A 23378-nucleotide genomic window follows, 5' to 3' on the forward strand; every position below is an offset into this window, starting at 1 on the left:
GGTGGTACTGCTCAATATCAAATCTTGAAAATGTTGACATTTGTTTTTATCTTAAAAGAATGTTCTCAATCTATTTAAATGACTACTGTTAGTATTTCATGATATTCACATACACATTCATACTCTTTACACCTTAAATACTGGGATTGAAAGACATTTTAAAGCACACTTAACAACGGTCAGAAAATAACATTTACAAATCTTAACTATTATTTAAAGCTGATGGTCTGGGAGTAAAATACTATTGGAAAAAAGGTTCAAAAGGTAAAGTACCATTTAGTATCACATAAGGCAACACAATTATTAGATTTTTTTTAATTTATTTTAACTAATGATAAAAACAATACACTATGAGGGATCTGGTGAGTTTGTGCTCTGTTGACTGGGCTGCATGCCCTCTGATCTCAGCACCAAGGCCTGTTTGCTAGGCGTTGCCAGAGAGAACACTATGGGAATACTTTCCAGTCGGGGGTTGGCCTCTTGCAGACACCTGATCCAGGATATCAATGAGTCCTTACAACTGGTCTCTGTGATGCACATCCCCAGGATGGTCCCCTCCTCCTGCTGATGAACATTAGGCTTGAGGGCCAATTGTTTGGGCTTTTCGCTGTCAAATATTGTGTCAAAATCGAACAAATCTGAAAGAAAATAATAATAAAAAGATGAAGCTTTACATTTCTTACTGAGAAACAAACATGCTCACGTGTATAGTATTCAGATATCAAGAAATCTATGTACACAATATCAATAAACTTCTGAATGCTCCCAAACAATACAAGATGGCACTAGCTCATTCACCAGAGTAATGTTTAAAATGTGTAATAAGAGAAGATTTTTAATAATCATGTGTTAAATTAAATTGCTATATAAATCAATACTGACTGGTTTACAACCCCCAGGTTGGGCCGGTTAACCATAACCACTAGTCCCACAACCACAAGTCTTGTAACCACTAGTCCCACAACCACTACTCTTGTAACCACTAGTCCCACAACTACAAGTCTTGTAACCACTTGTCCCACAACCACAAGTGTTGTAACCACTGGTCCCACAACCACAAGTCTTGTAACCACTAGTCCTACAACTGCAAGTCTTGTAACCACTAGTCCCACACACACAAGTCTTGTAACCACTAGTCCCACAACCACTTGTCTTGTAACCACTAGTCATACAACTGCAAGTCTTGTAACCACTTGTCCCACAACCACAAGTCTTGTAACCACTAGTCCCACAGCCACAAGTCTTGTAACCACCAGTCCCACAACCACTAGTCTTGTAACCACTAGTCCCACAACCACAAGTCTTGTAACCACTAGTCCCACAACCACAAGTCTTGTAACCACCAGCCCCACAACCACAAGTCTTGTACCAACTAGTCCCACAACCACAAGTCTTGTAACCACTAGTCTCACAACCACAAGTCTTGTAACCACTAGTCCCACAATCACAAGACTTGTAACCACTTGTCCCACAACCACAAGTCTTGTAACCACTAGTCCCACAACCACAAGTCTTGTAACCACTAGTCCTACAACCACAAGTCTTGTAACCACTAGTCCCACAACCACAAGTCTTGTAACCACTAGTCCCACAACCTCAAGTCGTGTAACCACTAGTCCCACAACCACAAGTCTTGTAACCACTAGTCCCACAACCACAAGTCTTGTAACCACTAGTCCCACACACACAAGTCTTGTAACCACTAGTCCCACAACCACCAGTCCCACAACCACAAGTCTTGTAACCACTAGTCCTACAACCACAAGTCTTGTAACCACTAGTCACACAACCACAAGTCTTGTAACCACCAGTTCCACAACCACAAGTTTTGTAACCACTAGTCCCACACACACAAGTCTTGTAACCACTAGCCCCACACACACAAGTCTTGTAACCACTAGTCCCACAACCACAAGTCTTGTAACCACCAGTCCCACAACCACTAGTCTTGTAACCACTAGTCCCACAACCACAAGTCTTGTAACCACTAGTCCCACACACACAAGTCTTGTAACCACTAGTCCCACACACACAAGTCTTGTAACCACTAGTCCCACAACCACAAGTATTGTAACCACTAACCCACAAACACAAGTCTTGTAGCCAACAGTCCCACAACCACTTGTCTTGTAACCACCAGTCCCACAACCACAAGTCTTGTAACCACTAGTCCCCACACACAAGTCTTGTAACCACTAGTCCCACACGCACGAGTCTTGTAACCAGTAGTCCCACACACACAAGTCTTGTAACCACTAGTCCCACAACCACAAGTATTGAAACCACTAGTCCCACACACACAAGTTTTGTAACCACTAGTCCAACACACACAAGTCTTTAAACCACTAGTCCCACAACCACAAGTCTTGTAACCACCAGTCCCACAACCACTAGTCTTGTATTACTAGTCCCACAACCACAAGTCTTGTAACCACTAGTCCCACACACACAAGTCTTGTTACCACTAGTCCCACACACACTAAAGTCTTGTAACCACTAGTCACACACACACAAGTCTTGTAACCACCAGTCCCACACACACACAAGTCTTGTAACCACTAGTCCCACACACAAAAGTCTTGAAACCACTAGTCCCACAACCACAAGTCTTGTAACCACTAGTCCCACACACACAAGTTTTGTAACCACTAGTCAAACACACACACGTCTTGAAACCACTAGTCCCACAACCACAAGTCTTGTAACCACTAGTCCCACACACACAAGTTTTGTAACCACTAGTCCAACACACACAAGTCTTTAAACCACTAGTCCCACAACCACAAGTCTTTAAACCACTAGTCCCACAACCACAAGTCTTGTAACCACCAGTCCCACAACCACAAGTCTTGTAACCACTAGTCCCACAACCACATGTCTTGTAACCCCACAACCACAAGTCTTGTAACCACTAGTCCAACACACACAAGTCTTGTAACCACTAGTCCCACAACCACTAGTCTTGTAACCACTAGTCCCACAACCACAAGTCTTGTAACCACTAGTCCCACACACACAAGTCTTGTAACCACTAGTCCCACAACCACTAGTCTTGTAACCACTAGTCCAACAACCACAAGTCTTGTAACCACTAGTCCCCCACACACAAGTAACAACTAACAAGGCTTACTTTCTAACTCCTCCTCCTCAGTGGGTCTCACAAAAATGCTAGGGTCAGTATCAGTGCGCATAACAAAGTATGTCTGTGGAATGTCTCTCAACCAGACCCTGTACCCTCCCTCCACGTATATTGGTTTGGACTCTGGGTGAGTATGGATCATTTCACGCTGCAGAGGGCTTTGAGCTGAGGCAATGAAGAGCTTCTCTTTGGAATTCTCATCTCTTGATACCTGAAAACAGACATGCTGTTCATATTTTGTATGCTCAACTTTTTGTTAAATTGTAAAAATGAGGTTAAAACAGGTATTGAGTTTAAACTCCAGTGGATATGTATGCATCTAGCGGTCTATATTGTTGAATTTACCTTCCAAACTTTGAGCTCATTCTCCAAATCTACTGCCATTTTACGCAGAGCTAGCACTGCTAATTGAATAGGGTCCACTGGCAAATCATATGGGAGTTTGTATGGATTGCGATTTTGAAACTTCCGAGTCATGTAGTAGATACGCCGATATTTACGCATCGGATTATTCATTGTTCCGAAGATTTCTTCAATGGCATCCTGGACTTTGGTGTCAGGAATAACTCCTGAAGATATAAAAATTGGTTGAAAAGTGTAAAATAGAGACATATACAGTTGCCCTCCCATTCACACCACTGTTATGTTGAAGGACGCATCACAATCTGGAAGGCAGTATAAATTGAGTCTCTTTCTAGGAAAACAAGGTTTTTTATTGCATGTGCATAAAGTGCCGTTCCAGATAATCTAGTATGACCATTTACCGCTTAACTTGATTTTCGCAAAGAACTTTCGCAAAGAAACACAATTTACCATACAAGCCATTGTGTTGTCCCTAATAAGCCTGTGTGACATTTTCTAAAATGCATCATCTGGTTTTCCCAGAACAAGGCTCAATTGAGAAACTCTTTTATCAGGCTGTTTTCCAGAACCCTTAACAGCTTTTTATCATACCACCGCATTGATATCTGCCTGATATAACTTTGCCTAATATATTTTTGTATATCATTTCAACAGGAAGTTCTTATATCAGTCATGTGTGGAGGATGGTCATATTACTCGGAATCAACTATAAAGTAATCATTTTTAGTAAAATCGAATCAGATTCAACAAAACAAACAATTTGATACCAAGATGTAATATATTATTTCTTAAAACAACACAAACAGCAAAAAACATCTTTTACAAATATTAACGTGCATTCTCATGACATCATTATTAAAACGTCAAAGGACAAAAGTCAATAGCCATATTTTTTCCCAATAAAACTGCAGCTTTTTAGCGATTATTACATTATTTCTTTAAAATCAGGGACGAAGAGGTATGATAAACAGAACAAGAGATGTGTTTGTCAGAAGCACAATGCCCCCTATTGCGCCGCTTTGAAATACAATTTCAATATATCATTTGGCAGGTGAAGAAATTATCTCCTTTTTAAAGCTTACTTCCCTTGGTTTGTATATTTTTACTTTTGACCTTGAAGGATGACCTTGACCTTTTACCACTCAAAATGTGCAGCTTTATGAGATACACATGCATGCCAAATATCAAGTTGCTATCTTCAATATTGCAAAAGTTATGGCCAATGTTAAAGTTTTCAGACGGACGCACAGACTGACTGACGGACAGTTCAACTGCTATATGCCACCCTACCGGGGGCATAAAAATAGGTTACTGCCTGATCTTTTTGTAATATATCAGGCTCGGCACGAATAAAATAACGGCTCGGCAAGCCTCGCCCTTATATTACTCGTAGCCTTGTCTGATATATTACAAAAAGATTATGGAAGTAACCTGTTATTCTCTATGTCATACTGGCACAGTGATAAAGAGGCTTAACATGGCTATTTATTCTGTGAAGGCTTAACAGTATTTGGGAAAAAGTTATAAATTAAGAGCCCCTAAAAACTATCTATCATATCATTTTATATATATTACATCTGATTAACCAGGAGATATCAGAATGCTCACATGCAATGTGATCACAAGAAAGCTTTCAATTTGCATACATGGTTTATTTGATTGTCAATCACATAAAATTGGCGACTTTTAAACAATTGGAGTCTGAGATATTTTAAACCACTATTTTTAAGTCAATATGCTAAAATCAACAACAAAAAAAACATTTGCACCTTTAAGCCATTCATTTACTTTATTGAATACCAACCAAGCCATTTTTTGAAATTCAAGGACAACCTGCAAGAATTATTTTAAATGCAGTTTTATATCATGATTAAAACCAGTAAAATAGGCTATGTGACATTGAAAGTACTTTTACCAAAATGCTCCAACTGCTCAAGGATTTCAACCATACAGTCCTGTTGTTTGGGGTAATGGCTGAACGCATGCTGCCAGACATTCTGAGGAATCATCATGCCTTTTGGGAAAATCTACAAAAAATTTCATGAATTACAAATGTATAATGATTACAAATGCATTTTGGATATATCTAAGAAACAAAAAATGTATACAGCTGAAGCTCCTCACAAACTTATCGCGATACAACAAAATGACAAGATACAATTAATGAGCTTTTCACAATTTATCAAGAAGATATTCACATGCAAAATATCTGGCATTTGTTTGATGTTGATGAAATCTTGTATATCAAGCTTCTTCAATCATACTTACGCTATGGGATAATAATAATCTGTTGGTAAATAATTCACAAGTCAAACAGTCATAGTGTCTGATTATAAACTATATTTTACATGCATTTATATGATGCTTTTAAATTATTGTAATATTTAAATAAGAAATAACATATTTTAATTATGTACATTTTATATATTCAGTTATGAATTATAAACAAGAGCACCGCAAAACGGGTGCCAATGCTTGGCTGCGAAAGCTTGTCAATTTTTTTTTTTTTTTAGAGGTCACAGTGACCTTGACCTTTGACCTAGTGACCCAAAATTGGGTGTGGCGTGTAGAACTCATCAAGGTGCACCTACATATGAAGTTTCAAAGTTGTAGGTGAAAGCACTTTTATTATAGAGCCAATGTTAAGGTTTTAGCACGACGCCTACGGCGGACGGCGGACGACGAGCTGGCTATGACAATACCTCAGCTTTTCTCAGAAAACAGCCGAGCTAAAAATGATGATAGTGTTTCAAGACAAATTAGTAGTAATATTATGGCATGACATACAGGATGCTTCAAAATCTGAAAGTCTAAACAAGATGGGATGCTGCGAGAGATGCTGTCAATCCATCTATTTGTCCTTAAGTAATTTTATTGAAGAAGAAAGAGATAAAATGATTCTTTGTTATTCTAAATAAATGTTCAATATTAGAGCTATATTATTCTATACTTAACTACAGAAAGAAAGCATTCTTAAGGATTGTGTTAAATGTACATTCTCATCAGTACCAAGTAGTAAATCATGAAAGGTCATCAGTCCCTTAGCAACAAATGCTATGTTTCTTGTTAAGATTTCTACCGATATAAGGGCCTTGTAGCAATCCAGATCACGGTGAACTTCAAGTGGCTTCATCTGTTCAAGGGCATCATATATGAATTCCACATATCCTCTCCTGTTCTCCCCATTCTTAGCCAAGTAGGCATTTACAGCTTCTATAAATATCCACTTCTTTAACGCTCTCTCTTTAAGAATGGGGTCTGACAAATGCTGGAAATTTGTTACAGCTTTCAGTCTCTCATTTGAATGCACCTCTGTCAATACAGCAGTGTAATATTCTTGGAACATTGCTTTTGAATTGTTTTGTTCTAACACGCAAGAAGATAATGAAAAATTATTGCACCTTAAATTGTTTGAGACTTGTAAATGTTCACTACCAATACCACAATGTGGATGTTTGCTTTTTGAAATTGATGAAATTGTGACAAGATATTTTAACAGCTTTGACCTGTTGATCCTTGACAGAAACATTTTCTGAAAAAAAAGAAAAGCATAATAAAATATTGTATTCACATTTACAAATGCTATTATGACAAAAAATGATACCTGAACTTTTTTTTTAAATATTTGATCATTTATAAAACATGAAGATGAACATTGATTTAAAAACACATGGATTAAAAAAATAATTTGGGCACTTACAAAAACTTGTTTACAAACAATATCTTCACACCTACAAGCACATTAATATTGTTTAACATTATACCAGTTAAACTTTTAATAAGGAAATTAATGCATAATTGTAACAACTTTTTTATCACTGAACTTTGAAATAATTAAGAAAGCAATGACAGCGATAATTTTGCTTCAAATTACTAACAAAATTTCCCATAGTTCTCCTTGATAATGATTGCTTTGAGTTTTTATGAGAACATTTTCATTGTACACTTCAAAGTTCTTCCTAGTCAAGGTGAAAATCATGTAAAATGTACTGGTACAGGTAAAAATCATGTAAACAAAGTGTCCAACAAACATCTATCAAATTGAGTTCCATAAACCTAATAAATTCTTACAAACGCAACACCTGTTACCACTGACATCAAATTACATGTTTTTGTGGAGAAATGCTCAAAACAGAAACTTGATAACAATTCGTTATCAAACTGAGACCAGAAATATTAAATTGATGATTATAGCTTTTTACCTGAGTGTCTGATGATCTGGTGTTAACTTATACTGTCAATCAAAATATTCTAGAGCAAAACAATGCTATTTGATTAAGAATACATTCTTAAGAAAAAGTTATTGTTGCTTTATGTTTATTGGTACATTGTAAACACACTGCATGCAATAAATTGTTGCAGTTTTTCTTTGTGTAAAAAAACAAGAGGGCCATGATGGCCCTGTATCGCTCCACTGCTGAAAAAAGGCTGAAACAAATATTCTCTGCATGTGCAAATACTTAAATATAGGCCCTATTTAAGCACATGTACACTTTTGTGACCCCCTGGGCTGGGTCAAATTTAACCCCAGGGGCATAATTTGAGCAAACTTTGTAGAGGACTACTATATCTCACTACATGTACATACAAAATATGGTAGCCCTAGGTCCTAGAGTTAAGGACAATAATATTTTAAAAGTTTTCACAAAATTTAAGCAAGATATAAGCGTATATAATGTTCAATTTTGTGACCCGCGGGGTCAGGGTCAAATTTGACCCAAAGGGCATAATTTGAACAAATTTGGTAGAGGACTATAAGATGTTACTGCATACCAAATTTGGTAGCCATAGTCTGAATGGTTTTCGACAAGAAGATTTTTAAAGATTTCACAAAATAGGCGCTTTATAAGCGTTTATTCAATTTTGTGACCCCCCAGGGCAGGGTCAAAGTTGACCCCAGAGGCATTATTTGAACAAATTTGGTAGAGTTTTATTAGATGTCACTACACACCAAATTTGGTAGCCCTAGATTATGGTTATGGACAAAAGACTTGTAAAGTTTTCACAAAATAGGCCCCATATAAGCGTATGTTCAGTTTTGTGACCCCCCGGGGAGGGTCAAATTTGACCCAAGGGGCATAATTTGAACAAACTTGGAAGAGAACTTTAAGATGTCACTACATACCAAATTTGGTAGCCATATGCCTTATGGTTAAGGACAGAAAGATTTGTAAAGTTTTCACAAAATAGGCATTATATAAGCATATAATCGATTCTGTGGCCCCCAGGGCAGGGTCAAATTTGACTCCTGGGGCATAATTTGAATAAACTAAGTAGAGGACTATACAATGTCACTACATACCAAATTGTGTAGCCATAGGCCTTATGGTTATGGACAAGAATTTTTTTTAATTTTCACAAAATAGGCCGTATATAAGCATATGTTCAATTTCGTGACCCCCTGGGCCAGGGTCAAATTTGACCCCAGGGATAAAATTTGAACAAATTTGGTAGAGGACTATTAGATGTCACTACATACAAAATTTGATAGCCCTAGGCCCGATGGTTAAGGACAGAAAGATTTTTAAAGTTTTCACAAAATAGGCCTTATATAAGCATATGTTCAATTTTGTGATCCCCCGGGGCAGGGTCAAATTTGACCCCAGGGGCAGAATTTGAACAAACTAAGAAGAGAACTATTACATGTCACTACATACCAAATTTGGTAGCCCTATGCCATACGGTTATGGACAAGTAGATTTTTTAAGTTTTCCCACAATAGGCCTTATATAAGCATACGTTCAATTTTGTGACCCTCCAGGCAGGGTCAAACTTGACCCCAGGGGCATAATTTGAACAAACTTGGTAGAGGACTATAAGATGTCACTACATACCAAATTTGGTAGCTCTAGGCCCAATGTTTATGGACAAGTAGATTTTTAAACTTTTCAAACAATAAGACCTTTATCAGCATATATTCAATTTTGTGACCCCCAAGGCAGTTTCAAATTTGACCCCAGGGGCATAATTTTAACAAACTAAGAAGAGAACTATACATGTCACTACATACCAAATTTGGTAGCCCTATGCCATACAGTTATGGACAGAAAGATTTTTAAAGTTTTCACAAAATAGGCCTTATATAAGCTTATGTTCAATTTTGTGACCCCCGGGGCAGGGTCAAATGTGACCCCAGGGGCATAATTTAAAGAAATTTGGTAGAGGACTATTAGATGTCTCTACATTCCAAATTTGATAGCCCTAGGCCCAATGGTTATGGACGAAAGATTTTGAAAGTTTTCACAAAATAGGCCTTATATAAGCATATGTTCAATTTTGTGACCCTCAGGGCAGGGTCAAATTTGACCCCAGGGGCATAATTTGAAGAAATTTGGTAGAGGACTATTAGATGTCTCTACATACCAAATTTGATAGCCCTAGGCCCAAAGGTTATGGACGAGTAGATTTTGAAAGTTTTCACAAAATAGACCCTATATAAGCATATGTTCAATTTTGTGACCCCAAGGGCAGGGTCAAATTTGACCCCAGGGGCATAATTTGAAGAAATTTGGTAGAGGACTATTAGATGTCTCTACATACCAAATTTGATAGCCCTAGGCCCAATGGTTATAAACGGAAGATTTTGAAAGTTTTCACAAAATAGGCCTTATATTGGCATATTTTCATTTTTTGTGACCCCCGGGGCAGGGTCAAATTTGACCCCTGGGGCATAATTTGAACAAATTTAAAAGAGGTTTGCCCCAGGAACATTCCTGAGAAATTTCATCAGAATTGGACCAGCAGTTTAGGAGAAGAAGATGTTTTAAGGAAAAGTTAATGCACGCATGCACGGACGCACGCACGCACGACGGACACAGGACTATGACATAAGCCCCGCTGGCCTTAGGCCAGTGGAGCTAAAAATTACATATTATTAACAACTATATATAACTCTGTGTGCATATTTTAAAAATGGGAATATTTCATTGTTTTTAATTGCAAAAACTTATACATTTTCTGGAAAAGTGGGCGTGTTTGAAACTTGGATTAATATTATTATATTGAAGCACTTCATAGAACATATTTTTTTATTTGCACAAAACCATGTATTTATTATGTTCATTTTCATTTATGCCAGAAAATAAATTTTGTGGCTCATATCATTGATTTAAGTGCTGCCTGCTGCTTCCAGGCAGCAATTTTACATGAAAAAAGCCTTTAGGAGTACACTACGCGACCCGTGATTTTTGCCGCGATTCTCGCATCACCGCAATCGATGCAACGTGACAAATTGCGGTGATTCCGAGCGACAAGAAAATTTGGGTGATGTCTCGGCGACCGTCGCGCGATGTATCTCGCTGTTACGCAATCAGCGCGAATCACCGCAAATCACCGCAAACCGCCGTGGTTCACCTTTTTAAGAGATTTACATTAAGAGTTACACTACATTACATGTACATATAACATATATGTATACACTTACATTATACATTGCAATAATAAAGCTTTTGTTGTTGTTGTATGCAATGGGCGTATTAGCTAAAATACTCCCGTTCCGACATGAACGTGATGAAGTAATGTCGGAAGCTTTAACGGCTCCAAATTAATATAACAGCGCAGAAGAATGATCATGCAATAATTATTTAACATAACATGTAAACATTATTTAACTAATTGCATTAGCAGAATGTTTATTAAATCTTACAATCAATTATATTCCAGGCCCGAATACACTACCACTGTTCAAATTCCATATTGTTGCAATATACATGTAGCGTAGCACTGTGTAAATTGAAAGTTGCATAGTGTTTCGTCATTGGTCGGTTATAAATACCTTGTTTCTCTACATGGTATTTGATTTCGACAAAACTAATAATTTGGTAATTTACGATAAATATGATATAAGTTTTCCATTTAAACTTTGATCTTACCGTGTGTGTTAATTGACGTTATTAATTATGTTTATACTTATTTTTGCATTTCATTAAGAATTATAACGTGTAGCTCTTTTGTTAACAGTGTTAAGCAAAATATTCGCGCCTTAATACACGGGAAATTGTTTAAGTAACGCTTTCAATTAAAGGTTAAATGTAATCGGTAGATTACATCTAATTATTTGGACTAAAATATGCTATACTTATTTATTTTCTGTTTCAGGCTCCAATGCGGATAACTCGTGTTACTCGCGTTACTTTCCGAGCGTTGTACATACATTCACAATGCTTGATAAGCCGGAAATCGGAAATACATTACTGTTCTATTTTTAAGTACATGTTATTATGACATCGTGGTAAATAATTTGTTGTTATTACATCATTGCCTATATATTAAAGCCGTTAAACATTGTGTTTGTTTTGCTGAAAAAAACACGAGTATATCAACGTAGCACTTAGCGTTCGCAGAGTTCAATAAATTTATGATGATGTATAATGCACATGCATTTCTCTGGGTTTTCACGCCAAAAACAAAAAACCCTCAACATTTGATTATTTAGTGTGTACTGTCCAGCGGGCGATAGTGTTTGTTCAAGTGTCAATTGGCACTCTTTGTACGTGTTCAAACTGTTAAAAGATGTGACAATCACAGAAACAACAGGATGGCGCTGCCAATTAAGTGCGATAATGGATCAAATGGCATTGACAAAAAATAACATTTTGGATATATTTTTCGGCGTTTACTCAGATGGTCTCTCACAACAAAAAAACTATACAAGTCAAGGTATTATGTTTTACTTCTATCAGTAACGATACGGATAAGGCGTGTTTGATTTGAATTGACTTTAAAAGAAATATCAAATTGTTGGCGATAAAACTGTTTTAAAAATACCAAAGAAACATTTAACCGAAATCAACAGAATTCAATGTTCTCTGCGCTACGCAGTTTGTATAAAAAATCAATACTTGCACACTCGTATACCTTGACCTTGTACATTGCCGCATAATTTTCGCGCTCTTTTGTCGGGAAATATACATGTACATGATGACTATATTGAAAGCATTTGTAAACGTCGTGTTAACATTAAAACATCGGAAGTGTGTTTCGGATTATAAATTTTTATTCTCATTTGGGAATTTAACGGAACATTTATACTTATGGTATATTTGTTTTGAATTGTATATTAATTTGTTACAACGCTTAACGTGTGAAAAAAATGTTTTGATAATAGTATGCATTAATAGCACAATTTCCAAGAGGAAAACGTTTTTTACATGAAGGCGTATGACGCAATAAAACGTTTTTTTGTAAGATCGTATTGTATCAATCTAAATTTAAATACGCTCGTCCAATGAAAGCTGTGTCCCACATTATGCGCTGTACTCTATACACTTCTGAAAAATGGCGTAGTCATATGGTTGTTTTTGATGAAATTCTCAAACAAATTTACCGACATAAATGTTCAAGATTATTTTTTTGATGTTGGATTATCGGATAATTGTGAACATTAGAAGCGTTATGTACATGTATAAAGTTATCGATACGATTCGGTTTCTATGCATGAATTGGCGAGTCATCGTTGTCACTGCAATCACGGCGAATTACGGCGAATCGCAGCGAATCACCACAACATTGAGGGGATTTAGCGCGAAGATTATCTTGCTCTCGCACGACGTCGGAGTGACGAGTCACGTGAAATCGCGGTGATTTTCCACCCAAAAAGCAAAATGCCCGCCTTGACTTCGCAAATTAGGCAAAAATCACGGGTCGCGTAGTGTAGCATTGCAGCAACTCCCAGGGATTTCAAGGGACAATTTTCATCAAAACCAACCCTTAATTTCGCAAAATTACTAGAGCAGAGAATATTTACAAAACTTAATAATTTACTAGGGTAAGAAGAAATTCAAATAGAATTTGTTTTAACATTGCACTTAAACACTGTATTTTACTCATATTACTGATAAACACTAGGAAAAATGTCTAATTTTAATCTATGATATTTCATTTTCCCCCAATGTCCTGATTTATCACCCTTTATTGCTTCTCCATTAACCACAGGCTGTAAAATAACGTGCACAAACATTCACCAAATGACACGTTCAATTTCAATTAAACTGTATGATGTATCCCAAAAAACAATATCCGAATCTGCTTCAAAGAAAACATGCACACGTTTTCTCACCAATTTAACAAAAATTGTAGGATGTTGTTTTCAAACATTAGGCTCCAGTACCCTTAAACAAGTAGTAAGTTAACTTTTCTTCTCAAAATCATTAATTAAACGCAAAATCAGGTTAAATTAAAGCATGTCATTGAAATTACTGTTGTTGTTGTTGTGTTTGTTGTTGTTGTTGTTTAATTCTATTTATTACGAAAGGATACGTAGACTTCTTCACCGGTATCAATACTGCAAGCATGGATGAAGAAGATCCAATTGAACAAGAGGTAAACATTCTGTAAAATATGTAGTTAGTCATAAACAGTACAAAAAACTTCATCATGAAAGCATAATTTTAAATTTGTATTACCTACCTACATTTGTTAACTGCTACGCTATTTTACAGTTTACTGTTAAAGTATTTCCGATTCTTTCATCATTTTTATGTTGTTCTTTTTAAAAAAAAATCTTAAAGGGTTTTGTATGCCTTGAATTGATGAGGAGGGCATATAGATTTGCCCTTTTCCGTCTGTCATTTCGTATATCCCACTTTTTGTTGTGCAGGTATTTCTTTAGTCCAAATTTTTGACGCTCTTAAATATTAAGCTACTTTTTATATGGGTAATATTTGGAGCGTACAAAGGGTGAAAGCCCAATTATGTGGTGGGAATTTTTTGTTCTTTGTCTATATTGTTGCGCAAGGATTTTGTGCGCAACATTCAAGCCACGATATAAGACACTTAATAACAACGGATTGCAATAATATTTACATACCTGTGTAGATAATTCATTTCTCGATAATGTTCCGTAAAAATTATGTAATGACACTTTGAATTTTGCACGCCTGAGCAATTTAAATCCAACCACTATTCAATTTTTCAATATCTCTCGATTCGCTCGCTGTGTAGATATAAATTGATAACACGACCTCGATGTAAAGCATCTGGTTTAAAGTGGAAGAATAAACAGCGTCAAATACAGTTTGCGTTCGTCTGTTGTGGTGCAGCGCGTTACATAGTAAACCAATGTTATACTTTTCTGGATTAATTTAGCATTGTTTTTTTTTCTAAATTGACAATTAAAAAGTTCTGAAATAAATTACATCTTTTATTTTTATACTGTACATAAATAATATTGAAACAGATCGTACAGTATATCGTCCTTTGTAACGTAGAATGTAAGTACATAAAACAACACAGACAGAGGTGCGAAAAAGACATGCATAAACACTTCCTGAAACTTAGAACAGTAAATATAAACTGCACCATATCTGTTTTGAACATATGCTTATTAAATCGACAAAGATTAGCATACTAGATCTAAAACTTTAGGTAAAAGTCGGTGTTAAAAGCTTATGTTAAATAAAATTACGCGTACACGTTACACCGTAATGCCTTCTTCTGATTGGTTCATATTTAAATCAGTTTCATGACATGGCTACAGGTCAGTGATTGTTTTGCGATTTAAGCAAAAGTTTAACTGAAGAATTTATGCCTTTTGAACTTCTGAATTAAAACTGAATGAGTTAGTAATGTCATTTTGCAATTTTACGCAAATTGATGAAAATTTAAACTTTCTGGTTTCCACCACAAAAAAGGTCCTTCAACGATGAGACGTTCCAAAGAATTTAGCCCATATAAAAAGTATCTCTAAATTCTTTGCGCGTCTTATAAATGAGACTAGTATTTCTTAAGTTATAGGTGCCAAATGATGAAACTGCAAATACCCGGCCCATTCCCAAAATGGTGGAATAAACACTCGCCTCTTTATGAAATTTTCACATAAATTGCAAAGTGAAGCAGATAACTGTGCTAGTGTAAACACAACACTTTCATTTCTTTGGTTAATTAAAAAAAATACTTTCACTTTCTCCAGATTTTCAGAGAATATTGCATGAAATCATCATAGATTCTAATAAAATAAGAAATGTGTTCGCACATAACATAAGGTGATATATGCATGTTCAGTAGGCATATCCCTGCCTGATTGGATGTTTATTTTATTGTTTATTTGAACTCGTGGTGAACGTTTGTGTTTATGACATTTTTTAGCACTTGTATGTGCGCAAGTTGCTCAAAATAAGAATGACCAATAAAAGAGAAACTTGTTAAATTATAAATAGAATTTATCAAAAAGTTTAATTATTGTTAAAGTTAACAGAAAATATGTTCAGTGAATCAAATTTTTAAGTTTAGTTGACCTAATGCATGTTCAAATCCAGTACTCTCTTTTTTCTTTGTGACATCAAAATACTAGGTCACCGACGTGAGGGGTGAATGTTATTGCAGTGTGTATGGAACTATCAGATTTGTATGGTTAAACAGTCTGTAAATAATCAAATTTGACATGTATTTGAAAGAACATTGTAAATCGTTTGTTATTGCATTGTTTCTGTTACTCTGTTAAACCGATGATAATACTTGTAGATATAATAATTAGGATTCCAAAGTTGAAACCTAGGCATCTTCATATTTTGCTTTGGATATTCCCCACATAGCCAGAGTTATCAGAGGAAATAAACATTTTGTACTTGTGTCATGCGTAGCATAAAAAGTATGGTTAGTAAAGGGCTGAAACTTAACACACATATTGTCATCACGCTTTCTACAGGACATTTCATGGTCCCTCAAAGTCCCCAGGGTTATTGTGAACTTCTGATTAGTGTATTTTTTCAGTAACTGCAAATAGCCATTCTGGCAATGATGCTTGTCTCCTAATTCATCAAAAGGTTGCAAGGTTGCATGAGTTTCGGGATTGTTTCAGGAAGTACTCTAGGAATTCAAATGAAACTTCATATTATGATATGGGGCATTAAGGGAAAGTGCAAAGTACAAGATTTATTACTCTTTATTTAAGACATACAGAGTTACTATGCATAAGTTGATTTTCATGTGTCTAGTATAAGCGTTGAAGTAATTGAAGAAAATTTTGTACCTTTATAGAGCATATTTAGAAGTACAGAGTCTCTCTCTCTCTCTCCTCTCTCTCAGTCTATATAGCAGAGCGCTCGTACTGCTCCTATTCTCTCTCTCTCTAACTCTCCCTCCCTCACTCCATCATCCCTCCCTCCTCCCTCCCTCCCTCCCTCCCTCCCTCCCTCCCTCCCTCTCTCTCTCTCTCTCTCTCTCTCTCTCCTCTGTGAACATTATGCATCTTGTACAAACCATGCATGATGGGTTTAATCAGTGTCTCCACACCAAAAACAAGGACAAAGGTTACAAGAACATGTGATCTTATTGTTCATTGTAAACCTCATAAACAACTCATGTACAATGCTAGGGCAGGTATTCATCAATCAATTCTTATACTTTTGACAAAAATAAACAAAATTCTTAAACTTTTATGTTTGAATGGTACCGGTAATACAGTTCAATATAAAACAGAATTTAGCAGCTCTGATTGCAGAGTTTATCGTTCAAAACAATTTGCTTATAACGTTAGCAACATTTGTACATTTAGCTTGTATATATTAAAATGTATTTTTCTTGTGTCCAAGTTTGTTCTTTATTATTTTGTCTCTTAATTGGTGAAAATAGGGCCTAGGAAAATTACAGCTTGTTTAGTGATATGCATACTGAACCTATGAATTTTAATTGTGTTATAGAGTGTGTTTTTAACCAACTTACATTTGTGAGTAGGTCGAGAAGCAGGTTATATACAGGTCTTTAGATTTACCCTAGGAGAAGTTTTGAGTTTATCATATTTACTGTATAAGTTGATCTGTTTTTATTTTAGATCAATGTACACCTTACGAAAGCATTGGCTGACAACCTCTATCTGTTGCAGGTAATCCAATTATGTCCTATCTGTTTTTTAATGTATTTAAAACAGTTTTCAAAACTTTAAACTGATTTGTCAAATGAGGTGACAATAAATAAAAAGAATAATAGAGTATTTTACATATTTGTAATTACTTAAACAATGACATGTTTTGTAAAACTGGTGATAATGTTTTTATTTAAACCTAATGAGTCACAAACATAAGCAGAATTTTAGCATAATAGTTTTGCAAATATCTTTGTACAAGAGAAAATTTGTTGTATATGATTTGAACCCTGTCATGCAAAAATGCGTCTTACGCCATATGCACTCAATTATACTCCAAACCATCTTGTACATCAATGCAGTCTGATCTTGAGCAACCCTGTCTGCTTATGAGACAACAAAATATTGTGTGACTTGACACCGGACTGAGCAGCTCCTGGCCCAACTGCGCAGGCTGGTCTGGAGCTATGCTGGTTGCATATAACATATGACACACTTTTGCATGACGCATTACAAATATTAAATATTCATAGATGGGCCTTTATTTCAGTACCCAGTCAGACCAAGCTTTATGACGTATGACAGTGTGGAATTGCTGTCTGGAAAAGTTAAACCAGGACAAAGTAGGGTGTGTATCTATAAATAGTTAATTGTAGGTATGCTTAAGGTAAACCAGCTAACCAAATGAACATTCAATTAAGCGGTTACATGCTTAAGTAAAGTTTAAACTAAAGGTTAACATTAAGAACATTTTTAAATAATTTTCAAACATTAAAAAAAGTTATGAACAAACAAGAAATAAATAATTAAACATACTGTTGTATGTGAAACGGCATGGACGTAAGCGACTTTCTGTACCTATTCAATTAATTTTGTTCATGCCTAAAAAAATTATTACCATTTATTCTGAAAATAGGCTTTGATTATTGATCCTGCTTTGCTTACACCTTTGCTGAATTTGAGATCACTGATGTTTTTCAAAGTTAGAGCTAGAGGTAGCCCTAAACACAAGCAGCAGCCATTACTGCAAGAGCAAAGGGGAGCAGTTTGCACTCAATGTGGATGGCAAGATTGGTGAAGGGGCCTCATTTTTTACAAGTGACAAGATGGACAAACAGGTTCTGACATCCCATCCTACTGGGGCACAGGTGGGCAGATATGCTGTCGGATATTTCAAAGGAGGTGAGTGCTGTAAATTATCATGCACATAAGTGATAAACAGCAAAGCACTTCTGTTTAAAAAAGGTGGGGCTTATGCATCAGTGGCAGTTAGGCTGGCAGGCGGTTGTGCGTCATCCAGGAGAATGGTGTTGGCTCAATAACTCATGGATCATCATGAGACTTGATAATAATGTTAACAGATTAACATGATCTTGGCTAATTTGCGATAACCAACCAAATCACATTAAACACTTCTAAATTATTGCCATGGAAATTGGAATGACAATAAAATATCCGTGTTTACCTTGTCTGCTGTATAACTCTTATAGCTTACATCATGAAACTTGTTTGATAATCAGCCAAATTACGAAAGCATTTCTGAATATTAATTGTGGCTCTTAAATTATCACTAATTTTCTAAATGAATGTCTGCTTTCTTATAAGGTTTTTTTTTCTCTCAATATCTTCCTTATGCATTAATCAATCTTGATGAAACTTAATATATAGCAATCTTAAAATGAGACCTAGTTTGGGTTTGAATTTTGGGCTGATGCGGTTTGTTGCATTTGGGGCTTGTCAGATCAAGGTTACTGGTACTGAAAATAGAAAAATGATTGCCACAGAAAGTGTGTGTGTATGTAGCTTACCTGCAGACCTAGCTTGTGTTTGTATTTTGGGCCAGTCAGGGTAAGGTCAAAGTCACCTTTACGATTACCGGAATAAACCCCCTTCGGAAAAAACCCCCTTCTCTGATCACGGCACAGCGGAAAAAAAAACCTTTCATAATTTGCATACACGGAACAAACCCCCTTCCATAGGGGAAGAAACCCCTTCCCTAAAAACGCCATAGCGGAACAAACCCCCTTCAAGTTTTTAGACAGGCGGAATAAACCCCCTTCCGAAGTGGTATCCTAAATCCATTATTAAAGTGTTACGCGCATCTAACAGCATATGTAATGTTTATGAGTGTGTATCGCAACCGTTGTTTATTTGTTGGTGTTTTCACTTCATATATACTTATACTTGTTAATGCAGCATCACCATATCAAAAACAATATCCCGGAAAGAGGAAATAATGCATTGGAATATAAACCGTACTTTCGTTCTGACAATTTACGAAATAACTCGATGTACGACGTGAATCTTAATTTAGTTTAAGTGCAGATTCATTCACACGACACACAGACACACTTTTGTTATACGGATCATTTAGGGACATTACGGGACAGTATATTGACCTGTTAATTCTTTTCAGCTTCAACTCAATTCAACAGAGAAAAAAATGCATAATATCACTTTAAATGAATGTGCGAAAATCGGATGAAAGAAGTGTACCGGCCTTTTGTTCACAAGATTTTAATGATACAAATTAAATATTCAAACTATGCATCTCAATTCAACAGTGAAAAACGCGCATAATATCACTTTAAAAGAAGGTGCAAAAAACTGATTAAAGGAGTGTACCGGTCGTTAGTTCACAAGATGTTAATGATACACATTAAATAGTCAAGTTGTGAATCTCAAACATTGTTATCGCGATAAATATCGTGTTGGAGAGATAAAATTAACACCCTTTCAATGTTATAAACAAGAGCTATAATCGTTAATTTATTAAGCTTCAATAATAATTAGCTTAATTGATATGTTTCTAGAACAAAATATTTCAATTTATTCCATAAAAATATAATAATCATGTCAAAGGAAATTAAATAGCCGGTATCTAAACAAAAGCATAAGCGCCAAGACCGTATCATCAGTTCGGTGCGTCACGACCGCGTACTACTTTGTTATGTCTTCATTCCTTATTTACTTCCTTTTTAAAACATTTGTTTTCTATCGTATACAGAATTATATTCTCCTTAGCAAGATGTAATATTTAAAACTGAACTCCAAATACAAACGCTACAAATCGGTATAGAGTACAAACCAGGGGCGTAGATAACCGCCAAACATTGGGGAGGCGGATGCAAGGTCCCGGCTCTGAAAAGAATAACATTGTTAATGTAATAAATTTTGTCTTAAATATTAATGATAATAATAAAAACACATTATTAAGCAACAATACGAGTATTTTTTGTATGTTGTGTTGTTTTTTTTCTTTCTAAATTTCGTTTGTATTTAGATCGACGTTAGGTTCATAAAAGGTAAGAACGGTTGCAAATTAAAATTTAATACTAATATACATACCTCATCGTAGTGGAGCCATGTGAACGAATAAAACCAACTAGATTGGAATGAACGCTTGTTCTGGCTTTTTTTCCCGAATGTACCCTTAGGAAAAGCAAAATTTCGAGGCTGATTAGGAATACTCATTTTGAACATTAAACGATTACATATATGATATTGTTTCAATGATTCCTAATCAAGTAATAACCGTTAAACCTAGAGAACAAAAATATTTTCAATCAAATTAATGTTTTTCACGCGTATATGTACTCAATATTGTTTTAAGTGGCAGTTACCTTTGAATTGAAGCGATCAATTAAAATCAAAAGAAAAGCCTGCCCTTAATCAAAACACCGACAGTGCAATCACAGAAAAGAACAATAAAACAATTAACGCAATGACATTTACCTGGGCCCCTGGGTTATGACACCTAACAAGGGATATTGACACATCACTATTGGCAACCTCGGAGCAGACGGAGAGGGGACACATGACTTCTGCACTGACGGCGTGTGATTACAAAAAATACTGGTTGCTGGCGATTTTTGGGGATTTTATGTTTTATTTATATAAGGACGACTAGCCGAAATATTGGGGAGGCGGCCCTCCCCTGCCTCCCCATTATCTACGCCCCTGCGAACATGTCAACCTAGATTCTAAAACTCCAAACTCTTTTTCTGAAATGAATGAAAGGCGCCGATCATGACACAACTTCTCACAATTATCAACAATAGCCAGTACATTAAAGGACATTGATTTTAATTAAATGAAGGTTTGAAAATTTATTTCCAAACTGCTTTGTGCTGATTAAAGAAGTGTAGTTTGCTAATAACTTGATAATGATGAGATGCTCGTGTGAATTTGACTTGCATTCGTTAAACTGAGATTATAAGAGGTTTATATGTGTTTAATTGTACTATATTGATAAAAATATGTTACAATAACCCAAAATAGGCAAGAAAATTTTTACATTGAAGACGAATTTAATAAAATGCGGCAACGACAAATTAGCGCCATGCGCCGATCGTGACGACGATTATAACGAACTTTCTTTTCTACAAAAACCGAAGCATTTGTCTTTTTATTAGGATCGGAGTTAGTGTGCCTGTGTCGTAAGAATAGCTAGCGTATTTACAAAATATTTTACAAAAACGTGCATATTCTTTCTTTATGGAAGTGGGTTTGTTACGCTATGGAAGGGGGTTAATTCCGCTACGGAAAGGGGTTAATTCCGCAAATGCAAAACTAGGAAGGGGGTTTGTTCCGCGTATGCAAAATATGAAAGGGGGTTTGTTCCGCTATGCCGTTTTTGGGGAAGGGGGTTTCTGCCGAAGGGGGTTTCTTCCATACACCCACCTTTACTTAAACTAGGAAAACAGTTTCTGCACAATAACAGGGGTTTTAATGGAGGTATTGCACAGAAATTAGACTTAGCTTCAGATTACATTTCAGGTCAGTAGGATAAAGGTTAATGTCTCTGTTGCTTGAAATGTAGAAACAATTCTGCTCAATTACTTGGGTAAAGTTGTACGTATTAAACTACAATTGTGTCTGCATATCGACCTTAAGGATGTACAGTAATTGAACAATAATTATTTTCATAAAAATATTACTAGTATTTTTAATGTTGAAGGCCTAATTTCATCACATTTGTATGTTTTAAGGCAGAGGGATACAGAAGTTGTTGTCCATCAGACTGTCTGTCCATCAGTCTGTCTGTCCATCAGTCTGTCTGTCAGTCACACATATTTTCAGGGTTATATTTCAGAAACGATGTTACATATCAACATGAAACTTCATGGGTTTATAGATTTCAATGAGGAGATTTGCAAAGCATACAAAAATTTACCCTGTGCTTAATACTTTGTAAATATTATACCGTATATCAAGGGGTTTGCACCCAACCATAAACAAAATTTTAAATTTACAACAAATGAAAACATCATTTTCAGATATTTGATTTATTCAGACATTTAAATTGGTGCATTTTGTGACAAGTTGGAGCACTTGTTTAAAGCAATCATAATGCCTTAAACCGGATGTTAAGCTCACATGCAGAACAATGTAGTCCGAATATCTAGCTTGTCACACAACTTCTCCAATTTTTGGAAGCATGTCCAGGTTTATTAGTTTTATATCATATTAAACAGTATAAACATGAATAATAATTAAATAGAACCTAAATGAACTACTTAATCCTTATTGAAGTTTTGTGTAGCATTCTTTGTGCTATCTGTTATTACAGGTGAGCTGTTTATGAGCCCTGTCAGAGCTCATCTGCAGTTTTGTTTAGCATTCTTTGTGCTATCTGTTACTACAGGTGAGCTGTTTATGAGCCCTGTTCTGCTATCTGTAACTACAGGTGAGCTGTTTATATCTGCTATCTGTTACTACAGGTGAGCTGTTTATGAGCCCTGTTCGAGCCCAGCTGCAAATGAAGCCCAGTTTCTCTTACCTCGACAAGTCAGACACTCGGGCGGAATCAAAACAGGCAGCTTTGGAACAAGGTGCAATGGCTTTTCTTCTAGATAAAAAGTTATTCCATTGTTCTGTCTATGAGAAAAATAATATCTTTATTGCATGAACAATGATTTACCAATCAAGTGTTATAATGTAATAATTCGATGTATGTATTTCATATTAAACTGTGTACTTTGTTCTTCATAAAACACATGCTTTTGAGTCTAGAAAGAAGCAGGACAGAAATATAAACATTAAGTGAACAAACTGTTGAATAATGAATAAATCCTT

General features: G+C 35.8%; 2 protein-coding genes across 2 annotated transcripts in view; one reads left to right on the forward strand and one right to left on the reverse strand.

Moving 5' to 3' along the window:
* LOC127869626 (DNA-directed RNA polymerase III subunit RPC5-like) overlaps window positions 1-23378 on the forward strand; it is a 34040-nt gene that overhangs the window by 6807 nt on the left and 3855 nt on the right. The window contains exons 3-7 of the mRNA XM_052412283.1: window positions 13755-13822; window positions 17271-17321; window positions 17851-17928; window positions 18284-18482; window positions 23024-23134. Coding sequence (XP_052268243.1) covers window positions 13755-13822; window positions 17271-17321; window positions 17851-17928; window positions 18284-18482; window positions 23024-23134 — 507 coding nt within the window. The remainder of the gene's footprint in view (window positions 1-13754; window positions 13823-17270; window positions 17322-17850; window positions 17929-18283; window positions 18483-23023; window positions 23135-23378) is intronic.
* On the reverse strand, window positions 301-13742 carry LOC127866372 (evolutionarily conserved signaling intermediate in Toll pathway, mitochondrial-like). Its single transcript, XM_052406855.1, has 6 exons — window positions 13560-13742; window positions 6582-7034; window positions 5418-5529; window positions 3485-3708; window positions 3131-3350; window positions 301-638 (listed from the first exon to the last, which is right to left on the reverse strand). Exons 2-6 carry the CDS (start codon window positions 7029-7031, stop codon window positions 349-351), a joined length of 1296 nt encoding a protein of 431 aa, XP_052262815.1. The 5' UTR covers window positions 7032-7034; window positions 13560-13742; the 3' UTR covers window positions 301-348.

The sequence above is a fragment of the Dreissena polymorpha genome, chromosome 2 (genome assembly GCF_020536995.1).
Source record: "Dreissena polymorpha isolate Duluth1 chromosome 2, UMN_Dpol_1.0, whole genome shotgun sequence".
Lineage (NCBI taxonomy): Eukaryota > Metazoa > Mollusca > Bivalvia > Myida > Dreissenidae > Dreissena > Dreissena polymorpha.

Coding starts and splice junctions, on each gene's coding strand:
- LOC127866372 (XM_052406855.1), bottom strand. CDS start 7,031: ATGTTTCTGTCAAGGATCAACAGGTCAAAGCTGTTAAAATATCTTGTC. Junction 3,709..5,417: donor TGAGCAGTTGGAGCATTTTG/GTAAAAGTACTT, acceptor TTATATCTTCAG/GAGTTATTCCTGACACCAAA. Junction 639..3,130: donor TGAGGAGGAGGAGTTAGAAA/GTAAGCCTTGTT, acceptor ATTTTCTTTCAG/ATTTGTTCGATTTTGACACA.